This window comes from Myotis myotis, unplaced genomic scaffold, assembly GCF_014108235.1.
Source record: "Myotis myotis isolate mMyoMyo1 unplaced genomic scaffold, mMyoMyo1.p scaffold_m19_p_9, whole genome shotgun sequence".
NCBI lineage: Eukaryota > Metazoa > Chordata > Mammalia > Chiroptera > Vespertilionidae > Myotis > Myotis myotis.
Window position 1 is genome coordinate 76,126,162 of NW_023416401.1, and position 24,117 is coordinate 76,150,278.

Genomic DNA, 24,117 nt, shown 5'->3' on the forward strand with positions numbered 1-24,117 from the left:
AACACAGTTAAAAGGGGGGATGAGGAATAAAGGAATAAATCACACGTATGAGGTTAATGAGAGACTTGTATATTAATTTGATTTTCTAGAATAGTACTTAATAGTATAAATGTGTAAGCCGTATGTGCCATTAAAATTTTTCTAGTAGCCACAGGTGAAATTAACTTTAAATATTTTACTTAACTCAGTATTATCTACAACAAAACTATCAGTGAGACATAATACATTCTTTTCTTCACATCAAGTCCTTGGAATCCAGCAAATAAATAAAATTAAAAATGTCAAGTGTGTGGGGCTACCAAAATGGGCTGTGCAGTTCTGGAGACCGTCATGAACGACTGCCCTTGTGGCTAATTTTCTTTTTTTAAATAATTTCACTTCTCTCCTTACAAAAAAAAAGGAGAAAATAAAGGCTTAAGTGTGAGAAGGTTCTTATCCCTTCTCCAGGGAGAGAACAGGATATTTTGGAAAAACTCATTTCACAAATATCTTTTCTAAAGAAATAAAAGGTCACCTATCTATGCAAAGTCAGGAATTTTCTTAAACAGCTAAAAGCCACTTACCTTAACTCCAGAAAAAAGGACTTCATCAGCACTTTTCACCACACTTTTAAAAAAGCCACCAAACATCTCTTTGGTATTTTTCCGCCTAACACTTAGCTGAAGAAAGAGAATGTCAAAGGAAGTTTATGGTAAATATATTTTTCTGGGTAAGTCCTAAATACTTTCCAAATAAGACTGTTTACTAGTATAGGCACACGCATAAGATAAAGACATTAAGACAAATTCCATCTTAACCACCACATCTAAGATATTGAATATATAGCTAAACCTAAATCCAGGTCACAATTCTAAAAGTATGATGTAATAGATATTTTGAAAACTATCTGGTCAACAAGATGGGTCTCCCCCCACACACACCTTTTTTATTGATTTTAGAGGGAGAGACAGAAACATCAATCGGTGGCCTCCCACATGCACTCTGAGCTGGGATAGAACCCTCAACTGGATATGTGTCCTCACTGGGAGTTGAACTGTGATCCTTTAGTGCAGTGGTCGCCAACCTTTTGGACCTCATGGAACACTGGTGGGCGACCGCTGCTTTTGTGTACAGGATGACACTCCAACCAATTGAGCCACGTTAGCTAGGCACCAAATCCCAGTGGCTTTTAAATTTTTGGTAAAATTTGTTCTGTTCTATGTTTATTAAACTTCACTGGTTAGAAGACACTGAGGAAATTTCTAAGTTGGGATTTGCTTCATACATATTAACAGAAACACTAAAAAAAACAAATATACAAGTCTTTTGTCAACAAAAAGGTAGCCTAGAAAAAACAAATTTGGATCGATTTAAGTTTCTTCTAATAATCCCAAACTTAACTGAGAGAGAAAACTATTCTTCGGAAGGGGAAAAAGGTCATAATCTTTAGCCTTTTATAAAAATGTCTTACATAATTGATCTGCCAGGGAGAGGAATTGGCATATACTAAAGGTTTCCACTGTGTTGGTAAGAAATTCAGAACACTAAAAGTCAATTTTGGACAATATGTATCAAGTATTTTTATTTTTATCAAGTCTATAGCTTATTTGTTTTAAATATGTCTTTATTGATTTTAGAAAGAGGGAGAGGAGCAGAGAGATAGAAACATCAATGAGAGAGAAATATCGATCAGGTACCTCCTGCACACTCCCTACTTGGGATGGAGCCTGCAATCTGGGCATGTGTCAACTGGGAATCCAACTGGTGACCTCTTGGTTCATGGGTAGACACTCAACCATAGAGCCACACCAGCTGGGCATCAGATATATTTTTAAAGAATAGTCTTGTACATTTTCCTGGATCATGGAAATGAAATCTTAAAAAAAAAAAAAAAAAAAAAAAAAAGCCTTACATCCTGATCGTATTCCAGGAAAACATGAAAGTTGCGATCTTTACTGAGAACAGGGTGAGAAGAAAGCCGCTGAAGAAAGACTTCATGGGAGGATACAGTCTTCTTAAAGACAGCAAGATATTCACTAAAAGAGAAGCATACAAGACATCTGGTTGGCACCACTCAACTGGCAAGCACTACCCGACCCAATTACTGCTCATGCCACTAAGTAAAATATCTGAATAAGGCCTAAACATTTTGGTATAACTTTATATCTAATTCAGTAATAAGATAGTTGCTATTTTGAAATCTATGGAATGAACAAAAGAGGGAAAGTGGTATTATAACTGGGGTTGATGGAGCAAGTCTACAAAGCCTGGAATCTACATGCAAACACTGCTGGTATTTAGCAGCCAACAGAACATTGATTTCTTTAAAATCACACACACACCAAAAAAACACCCTTTAATTTGGCAGCTGTATAGACAGCACGGAGACTAAAAAGGCTCAGAATCATAAGAAATTATAAGACACCTAAGGACAGATGAAGTTAAGGGAATAAATCTCATTTTGGTGCATCAGTATAATACAACTGATGAATATACTATTGAGATCCTCCCCTAAACTCCCAGCCTTTAAAAGCCCTCAAGATAAAAGGACCCAGCACTCTCCCCCATCTCAACACACCCCCATCCCTCTTTCCCACTAAGGCATACATCTCCTATCTAAAGGTCCCAGAGAGCCCTAGCTTGTGTGCTCAGTGGTTAGAGCATAAGCCCACACATCAAAGGGTTACAGGTTTGATCCCCTCCCTGTGGGAGGCAACCAATTGATGTCTCTTTCCCTGTCCCTCTCTTTCCACTCTCTAAAAAATAAACTAAGATAAAGGTGTCCATGAGACTTGCAACCAGGGGAGCAACTAGCAGTAGCAGCTTGTCCAAGGCTAACCCCTTGAACCTGTCTGGGGCAGAGCATGAATGGGAAGTGCTGAAATGAGCACCTAAGTTCAATACACTGATGGTAGAAGAGGAGAGGAAGTCAATATAAACCAAGGATGGTTTCACAAGAAACTTTAGTGCAAATCTCCAACTATGATACAGAATTAAAAAACCATTTTTGTTTGAATTAAATTACAATCAAAGAAAAATAAACTTCCTGTGGACTTCTTCTGATCCTGCAATGTGGTTATCATTCAGAATGCTTCTCTGTAACAGCACTCACTGCATTCTAGTTTCAACTATGTTTCCAGTAATCAAACTTCAGAGAACTGCACACTATCAGCAGCTTGAAAAAATTACATATGAAAACACAAAGGTTTACTTCACCATGCCAGACCAGCATTCCATAACAAGTATGGTCTACATAGGGGAAAACTACTCTCACCAGTGCTTGTGGCCCAAGGAAGTCAAGGTCTAAAGCTCAAAACTATGCCCGAAACTCTGCAAAATGCAATTTTAAAGGACAGCACTAGTAACTACTATACTCATCCCATTAAGAAGATCCACTTACGCTTCCAACTCTTGCTTCATCTTGGCAAATTCTTCTTTGGTCATAGACCCTTCGCCCTCCCCCAGTTTCTGCATCTTCTCTCGAGGGCCATCAAAGTCAGGCTTTGTAGGAGCAGGTGGAATCTGCAGCAGAGCAGGTAACTCATGAACATTCTTGTCCCAGCAGTGACATTCTCTAGTTAGGGCTTGTACACAGGCCACCAGTCCTGTGGTCAACCTGTCTTTCTTTTAACCTTATTGGTTTTGGCCGTTTAAAAGTGTCCTCCCCAAAACTGGGCACTCACTTGTTCAGTTTATCTATTATGAACAATTGGTAGGGTACAATAGTGTTTACGTTTAAAATTTAAACATTAACAATCAGTACTAAAATAGAGCTGATGAGGAAACATCAAGATAATAGTCTATAGACTTTAAAAAGAATTTAATTCCAGAGGACAATAAAATACATTCTAATACTGAGTGAACAGAATGTTCTTAAACATAAGTTTCAGTACTAATTTTAATTATTTTGCCAGATTCTTCAGTCTGCCTGACAGTACAAACCACACTCCTATAAAATCAGAAGGTCTCTTCCTGCAGCCATACATTAACTCTAAAGAGGTGAACACAAGAACTGCCTTCTTTATCCTTTAAGCAGACTACAACATTTGAGAATGTAAGACTGTATGTTTCCATTCATTCATAGCTACAACACTAATCTCATATTCTAGATTTTAACAGTAATGATTAGCACCTACTCTAGTTGGCAGGTGAAATCAGACTTTCACAATCCATGATGAAAAATGGGTAAAAGTCTCTAAACAGAATGAACAGCAAGGTAGAAGAAATATCCTTCAGTAATTATTTTATTTTCCAAAATGCACTTACAATAAGCCCAGCATAGTCTGCAGTTTCAGAAAGAGTGTCATGTAGCCATACAAAGTCTTCATGTTGCCTTATAACAGAAAACTCTGGGCTCTGAAATGTGGGCAGTGTGGTCTGTAAATAAAAGAGAAGTTAACTGGTAACTACCATTTATTTTAGATAAAGTGGCTTGAATTTCCTGAGCTGCACTAAGGGAAAATCCTAAATAAAACATCACAATGAGATCCACTAAAGAATAAAATGCAGCAACACACAATCTCTCCACCACTATGAAAAGCCATAGCCAAGATTAAACATGTTCTTTAAGGAATTCTTTTCACAAATTTCCACCTTGTACGTCAACTCAGATAAAATTACGCACTCTTCACACTGCCTTTTGATTGAGGTACGCCAATCAAGCTACCAAGGTATTAAGAGAAAAAAAGACATGGGAAAAGACCTTATAGATATTTATTTGCTTTATTTAAATCAGTTCCTATTTCCTGCCCTGTAAAGTGGGGATAATAAAACACGATAAGGTTGTTATAAAAAAACAAATCCATGTAAACCTTTTACAACAGCGCCTGGGATAGGAAAAGTATTCAATACATTTTAACTACTAGGTAAGGAGAAAAGGAGGCTGGAAGTGTTCCTGAAAGAACTAATACTGCTTTTTGTCAAATTAAAAATATGGAAACAAGCCTGGCCAGATGACTCAGTTGGGAGTCTTTTCCCTTTCACCAAAAAGGTGGTGGTTTTGATTGCTGGTCAGGGTATATACCTAGGTTTGGGGTTCAATCCCTGGTTGGGGCATGTATGGGAGGCCACTAATTGATATTTCTCCCTCCCTCTCCCCTCCTCTCTCTCTAAAACAAATAAAGCAAATCCTCAAGTGGAGACAGGCCTGGCCTGGTAGTCAGCTGGTTATCCTATATGCCAAAGGCTGTTTGATCCCTGGTCAGGAATAAATAAGTGGAACAAAGAATGCATAAATAAGTGGAACAAATTGATGTTTCTCTTTCCCTTTCTCTAAGATCAATTTAAAAAATTAAAATTTATAAAAACAAAAATTTGGCGGCAAAAATAAAAAAAGCTCTTTTGAATCACAAGAAATAAGTGGGGCAAAGGCCAAGAACTTGGTAAACATGAGAAAGCACTTCCCACACATGCAAATTAAAAACAAAGGTGGTGCCGAAGCCGGTTTGGCTCGGTGGATAGAGCGTCGGCCTGCGGACTGAAGGGTCCCAGGTTCGATTCCGGTCAAGGGCATGTACCTGGGTTGCGGGCACATCCCCAGTGGGAGATGTGCAGGAGGCAGCTGATCGATGTTTCTCTCTCATCGATGTTTCTAACTCTCTATCTCTCTCCCTTCCCCTCTGTAAAAAATCAATAAAATATATTTAAATAAATAAATAAATAAATAAAAACAAAGGTGTCCTTAGCTGGTTTGGCTCAGTGGATAGAGCGTCAGCCTGTGGACTGAAGGGTCCCAGGTTCGATTCCAATCAAGGGCACATGCCCGGGTTGCTGGCTCAATCCCCAGTAGGGGGTGTGCAGGAGGCAGCCAATCAATGATTCTCACTCACTGTTTGATGTTTCTCTCTCTCTCCCTCTTCCTTCCTCTCTGAAATCAATAAAAAAATCAAATTAAAAAAACAAAAAACAAAGGTGGAAGACTTCAGCTGTGTAGGAAGATGGTTCAGCCTGCTTCACTTTGCTTGATGTACCTTCCTCAGAGAGCAGTGTACAAGCCACATTTAACATCAGCAATGCCCTAGGGTTCCACCATAGTGGAAAACACTGCAGCAATTACACTTATTTAAGGGCTCACTACAAGATGAGGGAGGTGCTCACTTAGCAGTGGTGCTACATTGCAAACAAATGGCAACCATTTCAGTTCAGGAAGTCTCTTCTCACAGCCACTGTAAAAAACAAGGCTGCAAACTAGCACTGTTTGTATTATTGAAGCCATTCCACCACTTACCTTGGTGTGTACTGTAAACTTGACCTTATCTCTTTCACTGAGTGCATCAGGTATGTCAATCTGAAGCGAGGGATCAACATTCAAGTCCACAGATACAGATCTCAGCTGAAATACATTTTTTGGTCATTAGTTTCAAATTCATCTTAGTCCTAAAAAGTATCCTTCCAAAAAATGGGAGCTAGTAATTAAAAAGCAGCCTGTACGAGATCATTTAGAACAAAGTCAGCTGAGATAAATCTAAGTTTATCTGACACTGTAGGGAAATCTTAAATATATGGATGGGTACAAAGTATTCCTGTGATCTGAAAAAGCCAACTATAATTTTAATATCATGTGCATTACTCATTTTATATCAGCATGAAAAATTTCTTTAATCAAACACCTAGAGAACCATTATTAAGAAGGCTTGAACTAGACAGGATGAACTCGTGAACTTCTCACATAAATGCCTAAACTACAAGGAATACTCAAGTGGCATTAACCAGATCATTCATATGAAAGACGAGACTAGTAAAACAGAACAGTTATGTGGTATGGGATCCTAGGTCAAAAAGATAAGAAAAACCTGGCTCAAGAGTAGAGCTATTTACCAGGGATTGTTTCATCTAGACACCGAGAAATGAACTGAAAAACTAACAAAGGCCCTACTTAGCAGAATCTCATCGTTAGCTACACATAGGGGACAAGTGTGAGCACTGCCCTGGAAGCAAGAGCAACAGATTTTGTGAGAGGAATTCAGAGGAAAATAACACCCAACTCCATGTTTGTCCGTTTAAAAAGAATTTTGGGGAGAAATGGACTGTTAAGGAAAAAAAGTGGTTAAAATGGTGTTTGTCCTGAATTTAAAGTATGATAAATTCCCTAATTCTTAAAGCAGACAAGCTGAGTAATGGTCAATGTGAAGGTATGACACAGACAAGGCATTAAACTGCATGAAATAAGCATCTCATGTCTTCCCACCTACACCCCCCCAGAGCTAAAGTAAAGATGTCGTAACACTCGATTATTGCACACAGGAAGAATGCCAAGTGAAGACTGGAGTTAAGAGAATGAGGGAATAAGGAATACTGAGATATTTCCCCCTAAATTTCATTTTGAATTCTTTTCTTCAAAATAAAAAGTTCAAGACCTAAGACTGATACACTTACTTAACTTTTGAAACTAGAAAAATGGGTTCAATCAGGTTTAATCAAAAAGATTAAATATATCCACTAAAAAAATGCATAACTTCTATTTCTACATCTTAGAAACTGTCAGTTACCTCCCGTTTTCCCTTAAGCACTAAGAAAAAATTTAAATTGCAAAAATCAGAGTTAGTCCTGTAACAATGGCTTTCTAATAAGAAACAAGCTTCAAGTTCTGCCAGAACTTGATTTTAACATCAGGTATATTAGTAAGATCACAATATGTTTAAGTCCCTGACATTTCAACCTAAATACTTCTCCCAAATTAATTCCTGATGACTCCTATGAAATACTTGCTTATTTTGACTTAATTTTCCTATGTCCATTTATAAGATCTCTACAAACAAAGATAAGACTCAAGGTCAGGGGTACTTCATATTGTCATAACTGTGACTCTCCTGACATATTTCTGATAAAAGCTTCCTTCCTTCCGATAACTTACCACTGGGCAAATACAAAATTCAAAAGACCTCAAAATATACACTAAAATTTGACTGCAGAGAATACTATTTTATGTTTGTATCTGTCAATCAGAACAGGAACAAAGCGGGCAGGTGTAAAAGGGCCAACAGACCTTGGTAGAAAGACGGGGCAGGTTTAAGGTACATTTCCCTGAGCTCAGCAACAACTGTGATGCTTCCTGAGATTCCATTTCCTAAAGAAGTCTCAAATCCTGGTTTCTAGCCATCTCTCAATTTCTAAACAGGCTGACAATTCCATTTTAGCTCACTATAAGACAAACAAACTTAATGAGCCTGTGATCTCCACATGGGCTAGCTTTAGAATTAGGTATTGAAGGACCAAGGTGAATGTAATAGAGAAATAGTTTATTTAAGCATCAAAGCTAAAATGAACTTTACCAGCTGCTTTTATCCCACCAAACAATTATCTTCTGGTTTCATCTCTTTTCCCATAACTCTAACCATATAATTAATAGCCTAGATTATTTACTATATTACTATCTTCCTTTCTTGTTACCATAGGAATATGGTTTTTGGTTTGTTTTTGGTATGAGTGCAATGAAGACACACATAACCTACAGTTAGCATATAACCCTCCAGAAAATGAAGCAAATAAATCAATAGAAAGTTGTGAAATGCTTAAAACTTCTAAGTCAGCACAGAATTCTTACTCCGGAAGCATCAAGTATGATGCTTAGTCAACAAAACCCAAACCCCACAGCCTTCCGCCACAGTACTTGCTAAATAAATCAGCAGGATGTAGAGTATAAGAACTGGGTTGTACCCCATTCACCCAGCTCTATCCCCTACCCTAAATAAGCATCCAGAGTACTACTTAGCACTGGTGGCCAATACCAAGTTGGGCTACTGATGTCAAAATGCCAAGAATGGCTGTTTAAATCAGTGGAGAAAAGCAGGCTTCAGAACCAAGTCATGTTATTTTTTCAATTTCCCAGTTCCCTTAGGTCACTTGAGAATCAAATTTAAAACACCTATCCTCAAACAATAAAATGTAAGTTTTAAAACTGACTTTCTTTTGTATATTTCTATAGAAACCATTGCATGATATACCCAAAAGTTTTAGATGGAGTTTCACCCCCAACATACTTTCCTTCCAGATTAATCCTTATAGTAAGGATTACAATGATCTTGTGACAAGAAAAAAAAGGGGGGGGGGGCGGGAGGGGAGGGGAAGATAAACAGCACTGCTTTATTTAGAAAGCAAAATTTTAACTGTTTTTAAAAACTCTAAATACTTGGTAAGAGCCTGAAAAGGAGAAAACCTGATACAGAATCCCTATGCACTTCCTCACCCATTCATCAGCCAACCCAGCTGGGGAACATGATACTACTGGCTGCAGGACAACTCTGCAGACTTTTGAGCTAAAGACCACTTGTGATCCAAATCTCACTTTGACTCACTTTGGTGCAAGGCTTACCACCATCTACAAAGCTCACTCTTCAAAAGATTTAATGGTTCACAGATGGCAAAGGGCAGCTATGTGATTGGACAACATGGAAGGCTAGATTCTGAAATTCAGAACCTACAAGGGAGAACAGAGAAGGTACATTCAGCAGATATATATATTACTTTGTTACTGTTTCAACTCACAGGAAAGAAGTGCTCTATAAGAAATTCTAATGCCATTATCCTTCTCCAAATCCCTCCTTTATGGTTCCAAGTACTGGTACTCAAATTTTTTGTTACCATTTTCTTCCAAAACCTGCTTATCTGTTCTATCCCAGCTTTTCCTTATAGCACTGGTGCATGAAAACAACTGAACTGACTATAAGCAATGAGCTCTGCTTTTAAACCTAGTTGTTTCTCATTTCCTGCCCCTCTCCCCAACCTACAATAGATTCTTCCCTTCTTCACATAACTTTGGTCTACCAGTATCAATCATAACAGAACCAGTCTTCTAGATCTCAGTATACTAATATAGATAAAAGTTATGGAAGTTAGCCATAACTTAAAAAAAAAAAAAAAAAAAAACCTAGATAAAGGGCCACAGCAAGTGATCAGATTTCCACCACTCATCTTGGTGAGATGGGCCCAAGAGGGACCCATCCCTGCTGACACCAACCATTCTTACGGGTAGTCCACCAACACACAAGCTGTCCATGGTAGAACACCACAGACTGCAGGGCATTTGGAGGCTACTGAACCCTGAGTTCCTAGAACAGGAACCAAGGCTTGGAAGAAGGTCAGTGCAGCGTACTCAGCGAATGGATAAACTCAATCATCATTTCACAAGGCTGCAAAGCCCATGAACTAGTCAAATCCCAACCTGGAACCAGAAAGATTAAGTTGAATTATTGGCTTAACTAACATTCATTACAAGAAATCTAACTAATTACTAGATACCTGGATTATTTTCAAATGAGCTCACAAAATGAAAGAGTTATACTGTATGATCTAAGGAACTCCTAGCACAGAAATTCTACTGGGAATCAACACAGCGGTGCTATGGAGAAAGCAGCTGAACAAATAAAAAATTAATTTTCTTCCATTCAAAGCTAAAGCCCTTAATCTACTACTACCCAATTCTATGAAGGCTCCCTCCCCAAAGTTCCTTGATATATCAAGTCCACAGCCCTCTGCTACAAGCCTGACATGTTACACACTACTAGTACACATGTCGATGAGGATATTTAAGAACATTCATTGCCTGACCTTTATGATCAAACCAAGATGAATGGAAATAGGTTTAATACACAAATTTACCTTCACCACCACCAGATTATTCAGCAACACAAGAGAGCTATCTGAGCTTAAGCTTATATAAGTTTGAGACACAAATGGCAGCATGGAGAAAAGAGAAGGCTGCCTGCTTCCTGATGAGATTCCCTCTACTTTGAATCAAAGGTACCACACATTTCCCAAGTCATTTAGATGTAAATATTCCATTACCTCATTTCATCACTCACCAGTAGCTTTGTACTGCTCTTCAAGAAATATAAAGTGAGCCCTAACCGGTTTGGCTCAGCGGATAGAGCGTTGGCCTGTGGACTCAAGGGTCCCAGGTTCGGTTCCGGTCAAGGGCATGTACCTTGGTTGCAGGCACATCCCCTGTGGGGAGGTGTGCAGGAGGCAGCTGATCAATGTTTCTCTCTCATCGATGTTTCTAACTCTCTATCCCTCTCCCTTCCTCTCTGTAAAAAAATCAATAAAAATATATTTTAAAAAAAAAAAGAAATATAAAGTGAAAACCCAAGAAGTTGGCTTCTGCATTTGTACTCACCATTAACAGTGACTAGAATGGTTAAAGGCCTGCCCCTCAAAAACAAGTAAACTATACTCTTCAAGCAGAAAATGCATACCACAAGCAGCTATTCTGAGAACATTAGTTTTCTCTACAGACCACATAGCAGTGCCTGAAAAAGTTACACCAAATTTGTAAAAGGGAAGGAAGGAGGGGAGAGTCAAGCCAACAATCCCGTATCTGAACTGAGGAAGTGCAGTCCTTCCTCTGTGCCTCTAACTGCACTTACACTCTCCTCCCTCTTGGCTTTTGCCTTTGGGTTATGAAACAGTTGATGAATTTCATGTCCCTCTTGTAGAAGGGCTATCTCCTAAGAATTAACTCAGTGGCCCATCAGAAAATAAACAGATGTCGGAGGTGAGGCTTTTTAGAAAGCGAGATCAGGCAGAGAAACTTTCCATTTATACTTGTAAAGTTTGCCACATGCATGAGACAAGATGTCCTCCACAGCCATCTTCCTTCACTGCTTCTAAAAGGCAGAACTTACAACTGTCCTCAAATTGGGTTCATTAAAGGGTTGTTTCCCTACCACCTCACTTCACTCATGCCCTTTCATCAATGGCTATCACTATCTCAAGGGTACTAAGCTACAGAAATATTTTTGCCTTATCTCCTCGAACAACCAGGCCCTGACAATAAATAGAGCAAAATGTTTTTAAGATTTTAAACTAAGTTCTACTCTGCAGCACGTTTATTAGTGAACTTCAATTCTAGTCCACAACGTTTTGAGTGCTGTAACATCAGAGCTTCAGGTTTCCACAATACAAAGCAGGCACTACATTTCAACAGTGAACACACAGCTGCCTCTCTGCAATCCTAAATTGCCCCCAGAACCCACTCAAGAAACCCTTTTACCATCTTTTGATAAGGTTCCTCAATATTGGGGTGGAGGAGCTAATTCCCCCAAAGTCAACGGTACAGCATGTATTTTCTTTTTTCTTTAATATATCTTATTGATTTTTTTACAGAGCGGAAGGGAGAGGGATAGAGAACTAGAAACATCGATGAGAGAGAAATATCAACCAGCTGGCCCCTGCACACTCCCTACCGGGGATGTGCCCGCAACCAAGGAACATGCCCTTGACCAGAATCAAACCTGGGACCCTTCAGTCCGCAGGCCGACGCTCTATCCATTGAGCCAAACTGGTTAGGGCTAGCATGTATTTTCTTATAATTTATCAATCATAGATTTGCAAAAAATGTAAAAACTGGCACACTGAAGATCAGCCTCTGTAACACAACCTTCACCCACTCATACACATCATTTTTAAAAGGAAAGTTTAAACCAGTGATTCCCACCCAAGGAACATTTAACAATGGCTGCATATATTTTTGACTATCACTACTGGAGGAAAGAGAGCTACTGTCACCCAGAAGCCTGGTATACTGCTAAACCCCTACAATGCACAAGACAATTCCCCACGACAGATTATCAAGCCCAAAATGTCAGTAATGCTCAGGCTGTAAAACCCTGGTTTAAACTCAAGCTCTACATCAGATGTTGGTTATTTACCAGGTCTCACACCAAATGAGAATTTAGATCTCAGAATCTAGAAAATTCTGTAAGTCTCCCTTGGCCATTTCTTCCTACAGCCCAAAAAATGCGAGATCGTGGGCATCTTAAGACACTGTGTACAAGTTACTGATCCAGAACTAAGATTTGGGTAGTTTTGATAAGTCCTATACTTTCAGAGTTTAGAAAAGAAAAACGAAGTCAAGCCATTAAATTAAGAAAGTCCACAAAAATTAATAATTTTGAAATTGTCATAGTAGTTGTCAAAGTTTAGTACTGTTCCTACACTAACAAACTTTAGGACATTTTCCCACTCAAACTGGGAGTCAAGTGTCCCTAGAGACAATTTCCACACCAGTTAACAAAAAACTGCAAACCAGAGCAGCAGCATAAATGTTAATGAGGCTCCAAGGAGACATCATCCACCAGGCTGGGAAGGGCTACCATCTCCTTGCAAAACTTTTCCTACATGCTAAACTTACTTCAGTATATTAGCAATTTAAGAATCATTAAAAAAAAAAAAAAGTCTTGGTAGGCAATCAGGACCCATACTCTATTTGCGGTGGGTTTGCTGGAATACTGAAGGGATTCATCACAACAGATGGATACACACTGAATCTGGGAGTGGGAACCTAACCATGATGCCAGCTATTTAAGTGGCTTTTTGGCAAACAGAAGGCCTCGAGAACCTGTAAGGTGCAAAATGACTAGAGACCAGGGTAACTTATTTTATGGGAACGAGGTTCTTCATGATCTCATTCCCCCACTACCCATTAAAAACTCCAGACACCCGAGAATGTCCCACGGACGGTGGCACAGTACTAGGTAACTATAACGATGGAGCCACTGGTGTTAATGCCTTCGCTTTTTCAGGGATGACACATGGTAAAAATCCCATTTTTCCAAATTTAAAGATCAAAATACAATCTTTTCCATCAGTAGAGAACGAGTTGAACCAGGTTCTAATTCGATTCCCAGTCAGGGCATATCTATGAGGCTTGCCCGGGCCCTGGCTGTGGGCTGAGCAGTCTCCCATGGACCAAAAGGTCGCTGGTTCCATTCACCATAGGGGGCATGCAGGAGGCAGTTTCTCTCCCTTCCTCTCTATAAAAAACGTCCTTTAAGTTAACAGTAAAAACCATCTAAAGATACACAGCACAGGACGAAAATTAGATCAGAAAGCAAAATGAAGCCACGTGTTAGGGCAATATTATAGTAAGTTTATTATTTCCTTATTTCTTCATTAAAAAAAAAATAGAAGGAAAATGATTCTACATAAATCCTTTTCCTGTAGCCACTACAAGGTTTGGGGGCGTGGGGGAGGGCAGGAAATAGCCTTCATAATCCTCCAATTTTGCTGGAGGGTTAGAATGATGGGCACTTAAAATTCCAGCTACCATATACCATACTAGCAAGCAGGAAGGCCCGTTGAAGCAGTGGAGCACTTTTAAACAGCTGATGTTTTAGACTCAAACACTGTGGGTCAAGGAAGAAGTGTGTGTGTGTGTGTGTGTGTGTGTGTATCAAACTGCTATCAAAATTCCTATTCAGCATCTAAACTTGTAGGAAGAAATCTACCTTTGGAATGTTCTGGTAAGAATCGTAGTCTCAAGTTCCCACTTTCAGTTTTAGTAAAAAGAACAAGTTCCTTCTTTCAACTTTCAAGTAAAAATACTCCCAGGAAGACTTGACTACCCCCATCACCAAGTTGCACTTGAATAACTAACACAGCATGAGGCCCTCGTTGGGACTTGGACTGGATGAGTCTCTCCCCAAAGATGGCCAACACAGACGGGGCCTTTTAAGACGTCTTCCAGGTTAAATCCAACAGTGCTTTGTAGCTTTAAAGTTTCCCCCCCTTCTGTCAGAAAAACTGTGTTAACGATTCTGCACATAACGTTGTGGTTCACACCAACTTATGCGAATTGTGCGACACTAATTCAAATGTAAAGGGTCAATAAAAAGAGCAGGGCTTGTTTCTAAATCTTTAATAGGCTACGGCAAACTAATTTTACTGCACGTTACCTACCAGACCTCAAGCTTTAAGTGGCATGGGGGTAATTTACATAAACACCCAAATTTTAAAAATAAAAACCGAGTTCAACAACTATTAGAGCACCTACTAAAAAAAAAAATCACACAACTCCCGCAGCGACGCCTTCAGCGTTTATGAAAGTTGTAAGATACAGGTTTCAGATTTCTGACTTGATGAAATTTCCTCCGTATTTAAGGCCTAAATTTTAGGCCAAAAAAAGAGTTTTACCAAGGTGGAGGGGGGGAACAGTTTGGAAGCATTTAGTTGCATAGTAAGTGGATTTCACGTCCCCCGTCCAGTCTTCGTGAAGCCAAGATCAGTTTTAAAAAACTTTTTTACGTAAAAACCCATTCTCGGGGCTCCAGAGGCTCGCCGCGCCCGCTCGGCCCCGGACACCGGGCCGCTGGGCACGGTGCCGCGTCTGTTCTCAGCCTCAGGAAGAACAAAGGGCGCTCGGAGCCCGGCAGGTGCGTCCCGCGTGGGCACGCGAGCGGCCCCAAAGCCCCCTTGCGACGAGGGAAGAAATGTGGGGCCCCGAGAGGCCGGCGGGCCTCCCGCCGGGCGCCTGCAAGTGTAAGGCCTCACCTTGCTTCGGTCCTCGTCCTGCTGCTGCAGCACCTCGGGAACCGCGGCCATGGCGACGCGGGTCTCGAGCGCGGGCTGCCGGGCTGTGCGAGGAAAGAAGAGGCTGGGCCGCCGCCGCCGGGGCGCCTAGAGGGGCGGCCGCGGCCCCGCCTCCGCTAGCCTCCCTGCCCCACGGCGGCAGGAGGCCACGGGACTCCGCCACCATCCCAGAAGCCCCAGGAAAGGCGAGCGGCACGCCACGTGCTCCCCCAGAGCTGCCTCCCCCGTCCATCTTGGAGCCGGGCAAAGAAGCTACGCGGGGCCTACCCTCGCTCCGGGCCACGAGGGAGCCGCAGACCACAAGGCAGCGAGAGGGACGCGAAGGCAGAAACACTCCCCGCTAGGCGCGTCTCAAGGAAGAGCGTGCTGTCGCGCGGCGAAATTTATTACCTAGCCAGGGTCCAAGATGGCCACGAGCTGTGACGTCAGCGAGATCTCGTGAGAGCGGAAGGGCGCGATTTGCAGGCGCCCGCGCATCTGCTGGCGGGGCGGGACTCTCCGAGGATCGCGTGAGTGCCTATGGAGGTGAACCAAGGCCTAGGGGCGGGGCGTGCGCGCCGCAGGGCGCAGTGCATGCTGGGACCGCCTTGCCTCGGCGGAAGCCTAATTCGAGACCAAAGCGCGGGAACGCTGAGCTCACGCGCCCGAAGAGGTTGTTAGCTACGCGGGAGTTAAGCGCGGGGTGGTGGCCGCTGAGGTACCTACCCCTGCTCCTTAAGCCGTCTCCTTCCCAGTCCTGACTCTCACCGTAAGGGCCCCTGCATTCTGACCGCCAACATGGTTCTGTTGTTGGCGGCTGTTACGGCACCCGGAGTCTGACCCATGGGGTCAGGCCGACCCTCCTTCAGCAACCTGGGTACTTGGATTCTGGCTAGAAAGAATTCGGGGCCAAGACCCAAACTGTAAGAGGATTTTTACTTGGTAAATCACAGCGGTCGGAAAAGTAATTGGTAGAAGAGATGGTCTGAGGGAATTTGTGGATAAAGCATTGGCCTGCGGTCGACCGGTTCGATTCCCGTCAGGGGCAGTACCTCCACTGCAGGCTCCTCCCCCACGGAGCCCTGACCGGGCCTCAGGCAGGAGGCAACCAATCTCACATGGTCTTTCCCTCCCTCTTCCACTCTCCCAAAAAATCAGCGGAAAAATATCCTCGGGTGAGGATTAACAAAACAAAAAAATAAAAAGGAAGGGCCCTTGGCGCTTGGGAGTGAGGGAACTAATGGCAAGGTTCCTGGGGGGAAGGGGAGCTTCTGGGAGGGAGAGCACACTGGGTCCTCCTGTTCCTGTTTTTTTGTTGTTTTTCTAAAATATTTTATTGATTTTTTACAGAGAGGAAGGGAGAGGGATAGAGAGTTAGAAACATTGATCAGCTGCCTCCTGCACACTCCCTACTGGGGATGTGCCCGCAACCAAGGTACCTGCCCTTGACCGGAATCAAACCTGGGACCCTGGAGTCCGCAGGCCAACGCTCTATCCACTGAGCCAAGTCTGCTCGTGGTTTTAAGGTGGAGATTTTAAGGGAAGATCTCAATAGATATTCATCAGTTTTCTAGGTGTGGCCTTTCAGGGTTGTGGTCTTCACTGGTCGATTGGCCAGTCTCAGGGCAGGGGTCATTCTGCAATGCAGCTGGTCCTGAGGGCAAGGGGGGCGGGGAGGTCGCTGGCCTGGTTTTGCTGCTTTTCTGGACCTGGAGCTGAAATACAATTGAGGCACAGATGTTATCTCTAGGGAGGAAAGGTCAGAGGGTCAAAACGCTGGACCAGCTTTTTGCTAGGGGAAGGAAAGTCACCCTGGGGGCGAGGTACCTACAATTGACTATCCCTTACTGTAGGTACCCAGGGCTTCCCACCCTGGTGACTTTCTGTGCCTGGCCCTTCTTGCTCTGCTCATGTCTGTTTTAACTGCCTACTAAAGAGGCTGACTTCCGGGGGTCACAGTGGTGCTTCCTGCTGAGGGCTGTGCTTACCTGCTGGGACCTGACATGTCCTTCAGAAGCTTGATTTCCACATATGTAAAACGATGGAAGTAGTACTCACCTTACAGGGAGTGAGGGTAGAATGAGAAATCTCCACACAGAATACTTAGCAAACAACCTGGTATTTGAGGATCCGTGGGTAATTGTTAACTGTGACTCCTGGCTATTACAGGATGGATTCTAGAGTTGTTTTTTCCTCTAGTCTCACACTCCTCCCTCTGTTCCTAGGCATCACATTTCTTCAGAGAGAATATTGGGGGACGTCTTGCCCAAGCTGCTATTTCGAATTTAGTAGGTGCTGGTCCTTCTGGTATTGACCAGGGCCTTTCTTTGGAAATAGCTGTGTCTGAGCATGTTGCAAAAGCTTATTGAATAGGCTTTTAAATGTGCAATATCATACTGATGCAGCTTTCCCATTGATAGTTAAAATAATTTAACACATTTGGCACCTAACACCACTTTTCTCTTTAATAGGAATGCAAAAACTAAAAAGACCCTCCGTATTGCAAGGGGACTAGAGGGAAGTGAAAAGTCTAAAGATGAAGGCTTTTCAGACCATCTGCAGGCAGCTTAAAAGTTCAAAGCAATTTTCTGTAGAACTATCCCCACATCGGGGTTTCTCCACGTCCTCTTATTCATGTGGCCGGAAGAAAAAAGTGAACCCTTATGAAGAGGTGAACCAAGAAAAGTACTCTGACTTAGTACAGTCTGTCTTGTCATTCAGAGGCCCTGCTCAGACTCCAGAATCGTTGTTCGAGGAAGATTCTTTACTCTATGGACCTGTGAGTAAGTGTAAACCCCCAAAGCAAGATGAGGAAGCAAGAGTTCCAGGAAACTGGTTTCCTCTCTTCAATCCAGAGAGAAGCTGCAAACCAAATGCAACAAGTGCTGCGACAGTTCCTTTGAAAATCCCTTTGCAAAGGAATAAGATACCAAGTGTGACCCGGGTCCTTCAGCAGACCATGACATCAGAACAGATTTTCTATTTGGAGAGGTGGAAGCAGCGGATGATTCTGGAACTGGGAGAGGATGGCTTTGCAGAATATACTTCAAGTAATTTTCTTAATCCTGGTTCTATATTGTTAATATGTTTTCTAGAATGTACAGCACTAGTGTCATTCTTTTAAGTTTTTTTTTAAGCCTTAACTAGTGAGGAATTACTTTCAGATAATATTAGCTTTAAATAGCACTGAGTGTTTAACTCAATCCTCATGACAACTTTATAAAGCATAGATACTATTATCCCCATTTCACAAATGAAACAAGCATAGAGATCAAGTATTTTGACTAAATGATGTGTAAAATTTATTTATTTTATAAGCTACAAACTTAAGTATTAGAATTGCCTGTTTTCTTTGATTATGGAAAGGAGTCAATCACCTGATAATGGAACTATAGTTGTTTGCTAGGCATTCTGTTCAGAATGTACATAACCCTCGTTCTACTTATCAACATAGACTGACAAGCCAGACTAATGGAATTAAAACAATAAGCCTGAACATATCATCTGTATTTAGTTCTTGGTAAATTGAGATAATCAGATGCTCTTGATTAGGAACTGAGAATAAATAAACTTTAGCCTTCAACTCCTAACTTACTAGACAAGTGAAGAGACTAACTTCCTTTAAACAGATTCCATTCAAAAGCAAGATAAAAAGACCATTGCACAGGTGAATTAACTGATCCTCATCAGGACTGTGTAGTTGTCTTTTCTTAAAGCTAAGTTTTACATTGATCATTCCTTAGACCAGTGGTCGCCAACCTTTCAGACCTCACTGACCACCAGTGGTCCGCAGACCACCGGTTGCGGACCTGTGCCTTAAACTATGCTTCCCAGAGAGCAGTATATCTCCCCCAAGTGGTTGTACACAAGCACTTTTTTAAGAGTAATGCAATTATTTTGAAGCATCTTAGAAAAAAAATGCATGTGTGCATACATGTTAAACAAGTAGTTACATGTGTTTTAAAGAAAAGTAAATCGTGTAATTTTTAATTATTTAGAGGTTTTTTTTTTAATATATTTTATTGATTTTTTACAGAGAGGAAGGGATAGAGATAGAGAGTTAGAAACATCGATGAGAGAGAAACATCGATCAGCTGCCTCCTGCACATCTCCTACTGGGGATGTGCCCGAAACCCAGGTACATGCCCTTGACCGGAATCGAACCTGGGACCTTTCAGTCCGCAGGCCGACGCTCCATCCACTGAGCCAAACCAGTTTCGGCTATTCAGAGTTTTTTAGAATATTTGTTTTTTAGTACTAGTTTGATCTGTTTTTTGTTTTGTTTTTCCTTTTCCCTTGATTTTTTTTTTTTTTTTTTAGACTTATTTTTACAAGGGAAACAGTTCCATGAAGCCTTGGAAAGCATACTTTCACCCCAAGGGAACTTAAAAGAGGGAGATGAAAATCTTGAGTCTGGCTACATCGAAAGCATCCAGCATATTCTGAAAGATGTCGGTCGAGTTCAAGCTCTTGAAAGTGCTGTTCAACATGAGACCTTAAAGTATGTAGGTCTGCTGGACTGTGTGGCTGAGTATCAGTAAGTATTAGATTGTTTTTATGAAAGTATGTAAAAATTATACATTAATGCAGGGTGGGACAGATGGTGCCTACTTTTTCCTCTTAACTCCTACTTCAAGGTACTGAAGCCTCTGTTAAGTCAAAACCTGTGTGATAGGTAAAAGAATTGGATAAGGATGGATACAGAGGGAAGAGCGACATAATCCTTGTAAATCTGTTTTCCAAAATCAAAATGTTTGGTGGAGAAAAGATAACTTTTTTTCCCTCTTTATTTTTTTTGAAGATAACTTTTCAATATCCCTAGGATGGCCTGTTTTCTAGCATGTTCTCCTCCCCTCCCCCCAAGCCAGGTACCAGCCATGAGATCAAATTTGATTCCTGGATTTTATTTCCTGTTCCCTAAAAATAGCATCTTGATCTGTTAGCCACACCAGCTGGGCCAAAAAAAAAAAAAAGTGGCAGGATTTTTTTTAAATATATTCTTATTGATTTCAGAGAGGAAGGGAGTGGGAAAAAGAGATAAAAACATAAATGATGAGAGAGAATCATTCATCGACTGCCTCCTGCACGCCCCCTACTAGGGATGGAGCTCGAAACCCAGGCATGTGCCCTTGACGAATGGAACCCAGGATCCTTCAATCCGCAGGCTGACGCTCTATCCACTGAGCCAAACTGGCTAGGGCAGGATTTTTTATTTTTTCTCAGAGAGGAAGGGAGAGAGAAACATCATTGATGAGAGGATCATTGATGGGCTGCCTCCTGCATGCCCCTTACTGGGGGGACTTGAGCCCGAAACCCAGGCACATGCCCTTGGCCAGAATCAAACCTGAGACCCTTTAGTCCACAGGCCAACGCTCTATCCAGTGAGCCAAACAGGCTAGGGCCAGGATTTTTTTTTTTTTTTTTAAGTGTTGATGGATTTGAACCCCAGCCTTGGTTTATGAGCAAGAGAATTTCTAAAGCTCCAGGATGTTTAGTCTTTTATGTTGAGGACTTTGCTACTGGTCTATGGTGGTTCATTCTGATCTGATAGACATTTGAAGCAAAATCAACTAAGGTAATAATAGGTGTAGCTTCAATTCCCCTGTCACTTGTTAAAGGAAAGGAGGCCTTGGAGGTTCCGAGGCATTTCGAGAATGTATAGAAACTTGAACTGTGGAAATGTTATTTCCCAGCACTCCCACCATGGGTCTGCACCTGTGGATCTCACCGGTGCAATTTAGGGAACATTTTCATCAAACTCTTGACAGGCTCATTTACTGAATAAAGGGCTCAAAGCAAAGAGAAGGTCAGATCTTTCTATCCTAAGAGGTTAAAGCTCAGAGGAGCTGTCTTTTTGGCAGGTGGAGAATAGAAACAACAGTCATTGAGTGACAAGTAGTAAATTACACGTAAGAGGGTTAACCTAATAGAGCTTTTTGGTTTTAACTATTACCTACAAAGATTTTCCTTTGGTTTCTCTTTAGAGGCAACCTGTGTGTGATTGATTGGAAAACATCGGAAAAACCAAAACCTCTTATCCGAAATACATTTGACAATCCGCTGCAGGTTGTGGCATACATGGGTGCCATAAACCATGATGCCAACTATAGCTTTCAGGTCAGGACACTGAGCCTCTGCTCAAAGCTTTGCTCAACACTTGTTTAAAGCTATTTAACTCATTATGGTTCTTATTCTGTGTGTAGCCCACTGCTTACTTTGTTCCTTGTCTATCTGCCACTTTAAAAAGCACTTTTCCCCTTCTGCGGCTTTTTGCTGTTGTTGCTAATAGTTCTTTAATGATGACAGTCCATTCTTCAAAGCATTATCTGTCATCTTTGTGTTCTTGTGTATCCTGGAGCAGTCTTTCATCAGCCCATCTTAGAAATTGAGTTAGCAGATGTGACTGTAGATTGTTTTGTTCTGAGTTTGCCCTGGAGTAAGAAGGAAATTAACCTAAACTCACTCAGCCTACTGTGTTTCTTCTAGGTTCGGTGTGGTTTAATTGTGGTGGCCTACAAAGATGGATCCCCTGCCCACCCACATTTCATGGACACAGAGCTGTGTTCCCAGTACTGGGCAAAGTGGCTTCTTCGACTAGAAGAATATACAAAAAAGGAAAAGAACCAGAATATTCAGAAACCAGATTAGGGGCAGGATGTTATTTGGAAGCATTCAGCACTTTCTCACAGTTTGGGAAAACATATTGCTGTTTACTGTGACCTAAGATGGAGGTCCCACTGGATCTGAGAGCTGCTTTAACACAAAGCAGAAATATTAATTTGTTAAAATTTATTGCGATAAAAAAGAAAAAGACTAAAAAGCCAGAAAAGTTTAGATATAAAAAACTGGACTTAAGCATACAAAAGATCAGCCATGCTACCTCTGACTATGATTTACTTGAAAAAAGGTCAAGCAGGATTGGCAGTGTTGGTGGCTCTTGGACCCCATGGAACCTCTCTGTGTCCTGGGCAGCCTGCCCAGTCTTTGAACTAAAATTGGAGGGCAATGAGGCTTGGTGTGCCAAGCATTTCCCCAGGGTTACACCACAAGGGAAGGGGCATGGCAGTCCCAGGGTGTATGGAGGGGGAACTCACATCAGCCAACTACTACTGCCAACACAGTTTCCTAGAACTTGTTTTATATATTGGGGTTCTCTATAGATTTCTTTGGGAACGAAAACTTCCATTTAACATTTTTGAAAAAGAAATATGTGACTCCTTAGCCTCGAATAAATAATTGCTCTGGAGAAAGATAGAGCATATTCACCATATCATTGGCATTGCCCCTTGGCATACCACCAAATAACCCCGAGAAGTAATTGTAGGTATTTTAGTAGTTATATTCTGCTTTGAGTAATTGAATCATGTCCATAGAGAAAATGTATCATTTGTGGAATTTTTCAGCTATGGGAAACAATACATTTTTAGGGGGTGTTTGATAAATAATAAAACTATTAGTTGTCACTGGGTTTGGGAAACAAGTAAATCCCCACTATAGCCTTGGGGGATGGGTCCCTATTTTATGGAGTGGGTTAGCATTTAAGTTACAGTTACTATTTTAAAATCATAGGTTGCTACAATTAATTTGTTTCTTTCAGTAGCCATAATTATAAATAAAATACAAGATGTGAGTAAAATAATGAGGTTTTTGGTTTTTTAATTTCTGTGTTTATAGATTAATTTCACAAACCTGGAAAATGTTTAGACTTTGTTTTTATATTCAGAATTATACCACTGGCCCAGTAGCTTTGGTATGTGTTTTATGTAAATGAATACAAGGAGGTGACCTGAATCAGTTACCTGTCAAGGAAAGTAAGGTTCAGTTGGGAGAGAGGAGGCTTGTGGGTGACCATTTATTGACTCTATACACATCTACATTTTTTAAAATAGCATATCCTATCTAATAAAAGAGAAACATGGTAATTGGCGTACGACCGCTACCCTTCCCATTGGCTAATCAGGGCAATATGCAAATTAACTGCCAGCCAAGATGGAGGCCGGCAGCCAGGCAGCTTGAAACTAACATGAGGCTTGCTTGCTTCAGTGACGGAGGACTCCAACGTTACCTGCCTGCCACTGCAGGCCTCTGAGCTGCAACTCTAAGCAACTATGTAACAAATAAAGAAGCTAAACAAAACCCCAGCTAAACAAAGTCCACCGGGCTTCAGCCAGCAGGATCACAACATTGTAAGCAAAGGCCAGAAACCTACTTTCAGCAGCGGAGGCCTAAGAGCTGGAGCCAAGCCTCAAAGCTAAAGCTGGCCCAGAAGAAAAAAGAAAAAAAGGAGCAGTTGGGAGCTTCAGTCCCCCCCAGCCTGAAAACAGCCCTCAGCCCCTCACCCAGACTGGCCAGGCACCCCAGTGGGGACCCCCACCCTGAAGGGTGTGTGACCAGCTGCAAACAGCCATCATCCCCTCACCCAGGCTGGCCAGACACCCCAGTGGGGACCCCTACCCTGATCCAGGACACCCTTCAGGGCAAACCAGCCGGCACCCACCTGTGCACCAGGCCTCTACCCTATATAGTAAAAGGGTAATATGCCTCCCAGCACCGGGATCAGCGTGATGGGGCAGCGCCCAAACCCCCTGATCGCCCTGCGGCTCTGTGTGTGACGGGGGTGGGGGGGCCACAACCTCCCTATCCACCCTGCTCTGTTCGTGACAGGGGAAGGCGCCCCAACCCCCTGATCAGCCCTGCTCTGTGCCTGATAGGGGGGAGCTCCCCAACCCCCTGGTCACCCTGCGGCTCTGTGTGTGACAGGGTGTGGCACCCCAACCCCCTGATCAGCCCTGCTCTGTGTGTGACAGGGTGCGGCGCCCCAACCACCTCCCCCCCCCCCACGGGCCCTGCTCT

At 42.0% G+C, this 24,117-nt stretch overlaps 2 protein-coding genes and 1 non-coding gene across 5 annotated transcripts in view; 1 reads left to right on the forward strand and 2 right to left on the reverse strand.

Moving 5' to 3' along the window:
• The window catches only part of SNX5 (sorting nexin 5), a 62,504-nt gene extending 46,809 nt beyond the window's left edge, over positions 1-15,695 (reverse strand). For both annotated transcript variants that reach the window (XM_036321384.1, XM_036321385.1), the window contains exons 1-7: positions 15,553-15,695; positions 15,247-15,329; positions 6,206-6,310; positions 4,246-4,356; positions 3,380-3,501; positions 1,892-2,015; positions 564-659 (exon numbers count right to left, since the gene is read on the reverse strand). In XM_036321384.1, the coding sequence (XP_036177277.1) occupies positions 564-659; positions 1,892-2,015; positions 3,380-3,501; positions 4,246-4,356; positions 6,206-6,310; positions 15,247-15,297 (609 nt within the window). In that variant the 5' untranslated portion in view covers positions 15,298-15,329; positions 15,553-15,695. The remainder of the gene's footprint in view (positions 1-563; positions 660-1,891; positions 2,016-3,379; positions 3,502-4,245; positions 4,357-6,205; positions 6,311-15,246; positions 15,330-15,552) is intronic.
• LOC118663910 lies at positions 9,866-10,102 on the reverse strand. The gene has a single exon (XR_004970206.1). It is a non-coding gene; the product is annotated as a small nucleolar RNA SNORD17 (small nucleolar RNA).
• Positions 15,652-22,529, forward strand: MGME1 (mitochondrial genome maintenance exonuclease 1). Of its 2 annotated transcripts, none has more exons than XM_036321387.1 (5): positions 15,652-15,794; positions 17,736-18,314; positions 19,585-19,801; positions 21,249-21,381; positions 21,751-22,529. In XM_036321387.1, exons 2-5 carry the CDS (start codon positions 17,801-17,803, stop codon positions 21,910-21,912), a joined length of 1,026 nt encoding a protein of 341 aa, XP_036177280.1. In that variant the 5' UTR covers positions 15,652-15,794; positions 17,736-17,800; the 3' UTR covers positions 21,913-22,529. The 2 variants fall into 2 exon arrangements, with proteins under 2 accessions (XP_036177280.1, XP_036177279.1); XM_036321386.1 differs by lacking the exon at positions 15,652-15,794 and adding an exon at positions 15,851-15,982.
• Positions 22,530-24,117: the final 1,588 nt, after the last annotated feature.

Coding starts and splice junctions, on each gene's coding strand:
- MGME1 (XM_036321387.1), top strand. CDS start 17,801: ATGAAGGCTTTTCAGACCATCTGCAGGCAGCTTAAAAGTTCAAAGCAA. Junction 18,315..19,584: donor CTTTGCAGAATATACTTCAA/GTAATTTTCTTA, acceptor TTTTTTTTTTAG/ACTTATTTTTACAAGGGAAA. Junction 19,802..21,248: donor GACTGTGTGGCTGAGTATCA/GTAAGTATTAGA, acceptor GTTTCTCTTTAG/AGGCAACCTGTGTGTGATTG.